Source organism: Eleutherodactylus coqui, chromosome 11 (genome assembly GCF_035609145.1).
Source record: "Eleutherodactylus coqui strain aEleCoq1 chromosome 11, aEleCoq1.hap1, whole genome shotgun sequence".
NCBI lineage: Eukaryota > Metazoa > Chordata > Amphibia > Anura > Eleutherodactylidae > Eleutherodactylus > Eleutherodactylus coqui.
The window spans coordinates 65,785,926-65,796,459 of NC_089847.1; the positions used below are offsets into that span (position 1 = coordinate 65,785,926).

The following is a 10,534-nucleotide window of genomic DNA, read 5'->3' on the forward strand; positions in this document are numbered from 1 at the left end:
CCGGTCACGCGATTTGCGGACGCGCATCAGTCATGTGATCAGCAAATCGTGGCAAAAAACGCCCATGTGACCGAGGCCTAAAACTTACCTCTCCATAGAAGCTGATCAGGTTGGTTTGATAGGAGTGATCGCTCATAAACCCATGCTGATACAGAGTTATACAGCTATTTTCCTTGAGGTCCTCCAGGATAGCATCTCTTAGAAACCCTTCAAACATTTTAACCACAATAGAAGTAAGACTTATAGTTTCCAGGTTTGCTTTTTGACCACTTAAATATAGGAAACAAGGGTCTGTGTACTACATTACTTATTTCCCCTGAAACCTGGGGGTGTATGACATCGGGACCTGGCAATTTGTCCATTTTAATCTTTAAAAGATGGTTCTGCACTTCTTGCTGGTTTAGACTGGTCACATTTAGCGGAGACTTTACATTACCACTCTGCATCTCATCTGACATTTAATTTTCCTCTGTGAATACACTGGGGAAAAAAAACTGTTTAACAGATTTGTTTTCTCCTCATCACCCTCTACAATTTCTCCTACATTATGTATTAAAGGGCAAACACTTTCAGCATTAATCTTTTTACTATTTGTATAGTTAAAGAACAATTTAGGGTTAGTTTTACTCTTTGGCAATATGTCTCTCTGCCTCCATTTTTACTGCTTTTATCTGATTTTTACATAATCTATTTTTTACATGCTATAGCCTGTAACTTCTCTGCCTGTTAAGGGGACACAGCAGTTACTTTCTGTATCCACCTAAATAAGCTACAGACCATAATTATACAGTCAGGAATTGGAGCGGTGATCTCCTCTGTTATAACTGTGTGACAGGAGCTCTGTGATCATCAACAGTAACTGTCATATGAGTGTCTTTGTCCCCCTCTAAACAGCTTTTGTGATAAAATCCATGTAATATTATCATAGATGAGTTATGCTGACTGTAAAACTGACTAGTTTGAAAATACATAAAGCCACGTAAATCTGAACTAGTCAGCATTGAGATCACATGGATCGCAAGAGGAGAAAGAGCCTAGATAGAAGGTACTAACTACCCAAGGTAATACTAGCCAATTTGTATATACTGGGGGACTAATTACACAATGAATTGCCCTTTAAGACACCACATCTCATAAATACAATACACAAAAGAAAACTTCACAGCACAGTTCTTGCTTGTTAGAAGGATTTATTCAGGCAGTTGACCAAAGTTACCTTTCAGACTTTGTGGCCCATTACAAGTGCAATTCAACTTAATTTAGGAAGGAAGCATCATGTGGTACATTGACACCTCAAAAATGCTCCAAACAAGTACCTTTTAAAATCGGCTGTGCAAATTCTTACACCAGTATTTATGAAGCACAGAATTTTTTGATCCAACAAACATAGCAGTTTGACTGATGAAACACACACTTGTAAATTATATAAACAGATACGTAAACACTGTTAAATAGTATCAAACAACTGTAACCAGAAGAAATCCAGTTCACTTGCTGGCTAAAAGTGCTCTTGATGGAAGGCCAAATTGTCAAAATCCCATCGCTCAAAAATGATATATAACATATAATAAAAAATATACCTATATTTTATATAAGCAGACAGTTGTAACAATGCAGAGTATACAGCTGGACAAACAAATGTAAAGGAGTCAGTGAAGCCTTTTCCCACAACGTATTCAATTGGAGTATCCAGTACACCTCCCTCTTTTTAATAAGAAACCCAATACCTTCTAGCAATTGTAATAGAATTGAAAAATGACTGGGAAGGTCCAAAAGCTAGCCTCATAATTAAATGTCCAAAAGTGTAGAATCGCTAAGAAACGTCTTGTTTTTTTGGTCAGAAATGGTGGCTTGAAATGGACAATTTAGGAAGCAATTCTCAAAAGTATGGTGAAGGAAAACTGAAGGAGGCAGGAACTAGGGCAGATTTATGAAAATGTCTAAAACAAAAACTATTTTAGTTGCCCATAGCAACCAATCGTAGCTCAGCTTCATTTTACCAGAACAGAGTACAAATGAAAGCTGCACTATGATTGGTTGATAGGGGCAACTAAGACAGTTTTTCTTTAAGACAGAATTCTCCTGACAATAGGGGAGATTTATGAAACTGACAGTCAAGTTTGACAAAGAGCATGTGGGTTGGTCGAAACGTTGTGGTTTATATGTGGAGATAATAAAGTTCCGTCTTATGTGAAGAAGAGAATTGTGGATTCTTGTTTGCTGCTCAAATGACCGGCTTTTGCTACAGAGCTTGATTTTAGGGACAGAAAAAAAATGTCCTACAAGGGTGCTTTGACACAAGCACAATATATTTCTACAATACGCACCTAATGACGAAGATAAATCTGCCACTGTGGATTTCTGCTTCATAATCAGCATGCATACACGAGGATTTTGGTGTGGAATTCTTTACGTTTTAGGTGCATATTGTAGTAATATTCAGATTGTGTGAAAACACTGTAAAGTTTTATTTACATGGGTGATGCGAGTTGCACCTGAGATTCTCATGTGCAACTCTTATTGTACAGCACACGAACACTCCATCCATGTGCTCTCTAAATGTGTGGAACACCGCACACTACATGTCCTATTCTCATGCATGACTCACAAGAATATGACATGCGGTGGACCTTTCAAACTCGCACAATCGATCTAAGTTAAAAAACGCTTATGTGCATGAACCCATTCAAATAAAGGAGTTATTTTCCCATGCGAGTTCCACCCAGGTTGTAATTGGATAGATCTGAAGTGGGAGTCAGGGACACATCTGTAAAGAGCTGCAAAAGTTGAAACGTTCTGGGTGGAAATTATCTCTAATGTATTCCTCGTCAAAAACACCTGTAAAGCAGGAGGATTCTTGATGAATGTACAGAAATCTTATGTTAAATAAAAACAATAACGTATGAGAGCGTCAATGTAATGACACAATGATGAGAACAGAAAAAAAAAGATCAGTTCTCTGAACAACAAAAATAAAAAACCTTGGCGATTTGCAGCATTTTTGAACCCAACCACAAATGACAAAATACAATAAATTACTAATGTGCTACATTACTCAAAAATCCTGCAAGAAAATACTTTGCAACCTAAATGTCTCTACAATCTCATTTTTGGTTGTGTATTAAATGTTGAAAGCCAAGAAAATAGAGTATACGTGCCATAGTAGGGTAGGCAGCTCATATTTACTAACATATTACTCTTTTTAACATCAGATACCAACTGCTTTGACAATTTACAACAGGGCAGACAACATGCTGATCTATGGGTGGATGTTTTCTTTTAAGAAACCAACAGTGTATTTACACAACAGGCTACACCCCGGAAACAGAATTTCTGTGCAGCTCAGGTCCAAATAAACTTATGAAGTGTCATGGAGCAGATTTTGTGACATCACATATACATGTCATATACGCAGCACTATAAATACATGACTGTGTAAAAACTCATTTTCTTGTTTTAAGGGGGGAAAAAAAAACTATGAAAATATTAAATAGGAATAATAAGCACTTTGTGATTTGTTGTTGATATTAAAAAAATAATAAAAAGCAAACTGTTGAAATCCAGCCAATGAAACCAGTGCAGCTGATCATTGTCTTCTGAAGTCTGTGCTATGGATCGGGCCTATTTTTTATGTCCAGCATAAAAATGGCTAATACACCACAAAGCACGATGAAGCCAATGCAAAGGGGAAGCATGCATCTTTCTTGTTTAGAAAGTTACCGATTTAGACATCTGAGACACAGTTTGATTGGTTGCGTAGAAATTATCATCAGAAAGGGCTTTAAGAATTAGTAGAGGTTTAGCTGATTGCTTTGGATTAGATGAGAGATTTGTACATGGACTCATGGGGCCATTAATACACTGATTTAGTGGTATATCACCCTTTTCATTATTTTGTTCTTCCGGTGTGTGGTTACTGCATGTAAGTGCCTGTTTTAGGCTATGCGGCAAGGGATGTGCTACTTGCTTGACATCCTGGAGATCTCGATTGCTTACATGAGACACCTGAATTTCAGTAACAGTCTTAATAACTTGGTATGCGCTAAGTGGATGAATTAATGATGGGGATGATTTTGTAAGAGAACTCCTATTGTCTTGCTTGTCAGATTGGGTAGTAAGTAATGTAGCAACACTTCCTGAGGGTCCTTGGTGACAAGACATGGTAGGTGTGAATTGAGGGAGCTTGCCCATGCCATTGGGCTGCTCTGTGGACAAGTTGAGGGCATTACATATGTTTGACTGCCATGTCTCAGTTTCCAGTTCATCCAAGGAAGAGTCTGTAGGGCACGGAGGCCATTCCTCTTTATCTAAATCAGACATATTATCATACTGTGAAGAACATCTTCTAATGTCTAATTCTAGTGGCAACAGTGAGAAAAGTTGTCCTGTTGGAGCAGTGCTTTCTTCCAGAGTAGAAAGGTCACATTCAGTTCCTTGTGCAACAGGCAAAGTATCATAAGAAGTAAGGTCATCACTTTGTGAAGGAGTTACTTCCACTGAACAGGGTTGGAATAGACTTGCTTCTGTATACGAGGACAGGGAAATGTCTCCTTTTCTTTTGTTTAGAAAATGCTGTTGCAATTGGCACTTGTCTGTGACAATTTTATAAACTAGATTAATTGTTTTCTTTTCGTTACAATCATAATTACAATCCATAATGTGAGAATTTGTATCTGGGGCATTAATGCAGTCTGATTTCATAGTAGATGAGAGAGATCCTTGCACTGGCTTGTCATCTACAATACTTGGTTTCGAAACAACATTTTTACATTCCTTATTCTCCAATACACAGTCCTGAAGACTTTCAATCCTGGTGCTGTCTATAAGTGCAGCATTATTTTTATTTTCTGTTGTTGGTATATCAGATTCTGTATTTTGCTGCTCCACCGTCTTATGACAATCTGCTTTTACTGACTGAGACTCAACAGGTTTAGTGTCTTCAGCCTTCGATCTACCATTCTGGTGTGGCGGTGATGTGATTTTGTTGCTTTTATCATCAGTGTTTGAATTATTCTCATTAACATCTCCAGGTGGCTTAGAGCTTTGTGATGTACTGCCATCATCCTTTCTACCAAGTACGTTGGTCTCTAATGTAGCGTTAACAGCAAGCAGGTGAACAGGTATGTCCTGACCCAAGATCTTTTTGGGAAACTCTTCAGCCCTTCCTAAGATTAATGACAAAATATATAGAAAGTTAAAATTATTAGCTTTATATTGGTTATAAATTGGCAGAGAATAAGAAATATTCAAACTTAAAAAGGAAAAAATAGGAAATGATAAATCTGTTAATAAAATATGTAAAGATATAGTGCGTACCTTTACACAAATTTATTAATTATTGTTAAATTATCATGTACTAAAGTAGGTGTTTCTTTTAAACCATCCCTATCTGTATACTCTCTTAGGACATATGGATATCGGGACTAGGTGTTACAATGTGCATGCTTCTTTTAAAGAAGGGGTTTGTTTTGATCAGGTGAGTCTTCTAGTAATATCTTGTAACCATAAAAGCTTAAAGGGAATCTCTGCACTCAGAACCTCCAATCTAAGGTATCACCTGACTTTATGTTGACCGAAATCTATGTCATTTGTCCCATCTTTCTGTACAATAAAATACTAGTCAAAATTCAATTAGGTGAATGCTTAGCAAGAGCTCAGCAACACATTGGGTCACAATGGCAAACTTCTATTGATCTACATACAGAACAATGGAAGTTTGCCATTGTGACAATGAGTGACAGATCATAATCTATCATAGTCATTCATGGTTTGTGCTGCTAAGTAATGACAAATCATTGTTTCTTCTGGGGATGTTAGCTGAATTGGTTAGAAACTGACTGTGGAGTATATGGTTAAAAAAAGACACATCCTTCAAGCCTAACCTATAATCCTACCGGGTTGATCCAGAGGTAGGAACAAACTCTTTGGCAGCAAGTTTCATATTCTCACTGATCTTACAGCAAAGAATTCCCATCTACGATAATGGTGAAATCTTTTCTCTAGACATATAGGATGCTTCCCTGTCATGGTTAGCCCAAGCCTCCAATGAAATTTCGACATGAAATTCTCAACAAAATAGCACAGCAGCTGAGCCATTTCATTTGTAAAAACTTCTCCTTGCATGCTGAACAAACCACACATGGGGTCGATTTGATGCCAATTCGGCACTCCTGTTTTTCTATTTAGCTCCAAGGACAGTGTCCAACAACAGAAACCAATAAAGGCAGTGTGAACCGAGTCTCATAGATAGTAATACAGTATGTTAGATTTAAAAAAAGACATATCTAGCAACTTCAGCGTATTTCCCTCCCCTCCCCACCCCCCATGTTAATCCAGAGGTACGCAAAAAACCCAATGAGGTAGAAGCCAATTATTCTCATATAAAGGGGAAAAAAATCCTTCTTGACTCAAAGTCTGGCAGTCAGAATAATCCCTGGATCAACAACCTTTCTGAAGTAATTAGTGACCATAATATTGTAAAACTCAAGATAGGCATTCAGACCCATCCTAAAGTCTTATTGTATTTGCTATCACCACATCCTCAGGCAAAGAGTTCCACAGTCTCATTGCACTTACAGTAAAGAACCACCTTCTATATTGGTGCAGAAATCTACTTTCCTCTAGATGTAGAAGCTGCCCCCTGGTTACAGTCACAGTCCTGGGTATAAATAGATCATGGGAAAGATTTCTGTATTGTCCCTTGATATATTCATACATGGTTCTTGAGTCGATCCTCAGCCATCTTTTCCCCAGCACAGCTACTACTTCCCTATTGAGATGCGGTCCATGATTGCACTAGAACTTGTAGCTAACAGCAAAGTCAGCCCACTTCTCTAGGAATCCAAACCCCTCCTTCTTATACAAACTCTTGAGCCACTAGTTTACCTTCCTGATCTCTCGCTGCCTTTCTAGTGTGGCACACAAGATGCCAATGTGTACCTTGATCGCTGGTTCCTCACCAGCCCCTCCCAGTAATCTGTTAATCCAATCTGCAACATGTCAAACTCAAACACCAGGAAGACAACACCCTGTTTGACGATCTAGGTCTTTATGGCAGATGGCCCTGTCTGTCCCTGTAATAATTAGGTCTCCCACTACCAGGACCTGTCTAGCCTATTCCCCTCCTTACTGGAGCAGACATTTCCCTTGTGGCCAGAGGGCACGTCATGCTGCAGCAGTGCTAATCCTGTAATAGCATTCATCTGTCAACTTTGCAAACTTGTTGGGATGTACCAGTTCCGGACTAGCCTCCCTGGATCTCTTGCCTCTACCCATCCATCTGTCACCCAGCTAACTGCTTGATCATCCTGCACTCCCATTCCATCATCCACCCCCACATCTTCCTCAGCAAGTGCCTGCTCAGTGAACAGCAAACTCCTTTTCCATGTTGTCAATAGATCTCAGTGTTGCAAGCTGCTCATTTAGATCCAGGATCTGGGCTTTAAATGCGCAACACACTCACATCTCGTACAGCAGTATGCACCCTTGAACAGTCGACACATTCCCTTAACTACTTTAGTTGCTTTCCCTTCTCTATATAGTAGCTATAATAGATCCTTCACACACAGGTGCCCAAAACGGTGCATAATATTCCACATGTGGCTTGGCTAGCCATTTGTATAGATGCAAAACTATGTTCTTGTCATGAGCGTCAATGTCTCTTTTGACGCAACCCTCGTTTAATTTGACCTGACAGCATCTAAAACACTACAATTTTTTCCCCATTGATCTCATACGAGTCCTAAGGTGGCGGCCTTGGCTGACCCTTCGGGTACCCTACTGGTAAATGTGACCCAATCTGAGGATGTATAGCTATAGAGATCACTGTGGTCATAATTGCAACCGGGCACCTGAGCAATGGAGGGCGAAAGGTCTCCCTCACCACCAGGTTGGATTTTCTGCAACTGCAATATCATGGTCATGGCAATCTGAGAAACAAAGAGAGTGAACACTATTTGCTTGAGAGGCGCAGACAGGATACCATCACCTTCTGGGGGCACAAAGGGTAATTATTAGCATGTTGGTTTTATTAGGCCTTATTTCTTGTGGTGGGCACTATAGGGGAATTATTACTGTGTGTAGGCACTGTAACTTTGTGGGGCACAAAAGCGACAATACTGAGAGGTTCATTGGCAGAAACAGCAGGACTGTAACACTGTGCAAAGACAAGTCATGGTAAAAAAAAAAACTATTCATGGCAGTCTGGGCTCAGAAAGAAGAAAAAAAGAAAATGGATGACTTCAAACAGAGCCATTGCCACCTGTGATCAATGGAGGTAACAACATTGCAATTACTATCACTTTGTAGAACTGGTATCTATTATATAGTAACTGTAGTGCTTAAAGGTATACTAGAGCTCAACCATTGCATTTAGCTGAGCTGCTGTATTTAATAACAATTTGTTACAAAAGTTCTCATAAATATGCCGTTATATGTACTTTTTATTTTAGCTTTTTTGGTGGGGCGGGGCAGTAGTATGTCTTAAGGCCCTTTTACATGCAACAATTATCGCTCAAAATTCGTTCAAACGTCCGAAAGTGAATGATAAATGTTACATGTAAACATAACGAGTGCACTGTTTAGTCATTATGTACTCTACCAGGAGGAGACAATGGAATCCAGACGGCCAGATAACCACCACATAAGCACATAGCCAGTGGCGCAAACAACTAGTGGAGGAAATGCAGATGATTAAAAGCAATTATCTGTATGTGTAATTTTATTCAAAAATGTCGGCAGTTCGTTCGGCTGTGTGGTTGTTTAAGCCATCGTTGTGTGTAAAAGGGCCTTTAGGGCCTGCGTTCCTAACTGGGCATATTACTACCAGCAGTTAGGAAAAGTAGTTGTCAGAGGGAGGGGCCAGCTAAACTTTTTCACCAAGACCCATGAATATTTAGCTTCGCACCTGGTCACATCAGTGTAGGGGACACATACATTATGCATAAGGAAGATACCTTTATTGTCTGCTGTCCTTGATGAAAAATGGAGAATGTACATTTAAAAATATTATTAAGTATCTGGAATGACAGTCAGTGATTATTGTGACTCAATGATTGCATATAGTTAGAGATGAGCGAACGTACTCGGTAAGGCCGATTTCGCAATCGAGCACCGCGATTTTCGAGTACTTCACTACTCGGGTGAAAAGTACTCGGGGGCGCTGTGGGGCGGGACGTGGCGTGGTGGAGCGGGGGGTAGCAGCGCGGAACAGGTGGGAGCTCTCTCTCTCTCCCTCTCCCCCCCCCCCCCCACTCCCCTCTGCAACCCCCCGCTCACCCACAGCGCCCCCGAGTACTTTTCACCCGAGTAGTGAAGTACTCGAAAATCGCGGTGCTCGATTGCGAAATCGGCCTTACCGAGTACGTTCGCTCATCTCTACATATAGTCTGTAAATGGAAGTCTATAGCTTGCTAATAGTGCTAAATGGCAGCCTGGCAGTATAAGGGTTATATAGATAAGTCAATTATTGTAACTGGTATTAAAGCTACAGCTATAGCAAAGTTTAGTTTGAGTGTGATAACTTTCTGCAGCAAATTATCTTAAGCAGTTAAAAAGCTATTACCATATTGTTCGCTTTATAAGACGCACTTTTTCCGCCTCCAAAGCGGGGGGGGGGGGGAAAGTTCCTGCGTCTTTTAAAGCGAATGTGGCGAAAATACGTTCCGATCGCCATTTTTAGCGTGATCGCGAATTTAACGCGCGGACGCGATTTATTTGGCGCGATTGCGCGTTAAATTCGCGATCGTATGAACAAATGTGCGATCAGTTAGAAGATTTCTCTCCTGTCAAAAAAAAAATCAGTACTCACCTCCCCCGGCGTTCTGCGGCGCTGCTGCAGGCTGTCGCTCCCTCCTGGTCCCCGGCAGAGCATTGCTTTCTGGACGCAGGGCTTGAAATCCCCTCCTCCAGAAAGCTAATACTGTGATTCACTAACACACGCCATCAGCCAATCACAGCCATTCAATGACATCATTGAATCGCTGTGATTGGCTAACACACGTGCGCCTTCAGCCAATCACAGTATTAGCTTTCTGGAGGTGGGGATTTCAAGCCCTGTGTCCAGAAAGCAATGCTCTGCCGGGGACCATGAGGGAGCGACAGCCTGCAGCAGCGCCGCAGAACGACGGGGGAGGTGAGTACTGATTTCCCCCCCCCCTATTTTCCCGCTCTAAAACGGGGGTGCGTCTTATAGACGGGTGCGTCTTATAAGGCGAAAAATACGGTATCTTGTATCTTAACCCCTTAGTGACCAAGCCTGTTTGCGCCTTAATGACAAGGCCAAATTTTGGAAATCTGATGTGTCACTTTTAGGGCCCATTCACATGGGCATATTGTCACCATGTATTATGCACGTGTATATCCCATCTATAACACGGGTGAATGGGGGCAATGTAAGTCAATGGACTTTCATTCTTCCATGCACATCGGTGTGTGACACTGCATATCGATACGCAGGAGAAATAATTTGCAGAAAACTATATTTCCCTATGTACCATATGCAGCCATTGTATGGGCATTTGTAAGGGCAGCGTTT

At 40.6% G+C, this 10,534-nt stretch overlaps 1 protein-coding gene across 2 annotated transcripts in view; it reads right to left on the reverse strand.

The window, feature by feature from the left end:
* Positions 1 to 1,181: 1,181 nt before the first annotated feature.
* LOC136581822 (USP6 N-terminal-like protein) overlaps positions 1,182 to 10,534 on the reverse strand; it is a 91,085-nt gene continuing 81,732 nt past the window's right edge. For both annotated transcript variants that reach the window (XM_066582448.1, XM_066582447.1), the window contains one exon: positions 1,182 to 5,165. In XM_066582448.1, coding sequence (XP_066438545.1) covers positions 3,709 to 5,165 — 1,457 coding nt within the window. In that variant the 3' untranslated portion in view covers positions 1,182 to 3,708. The remainder of the gene's footprint in view (positions 5,166 to 10,534) is intronic.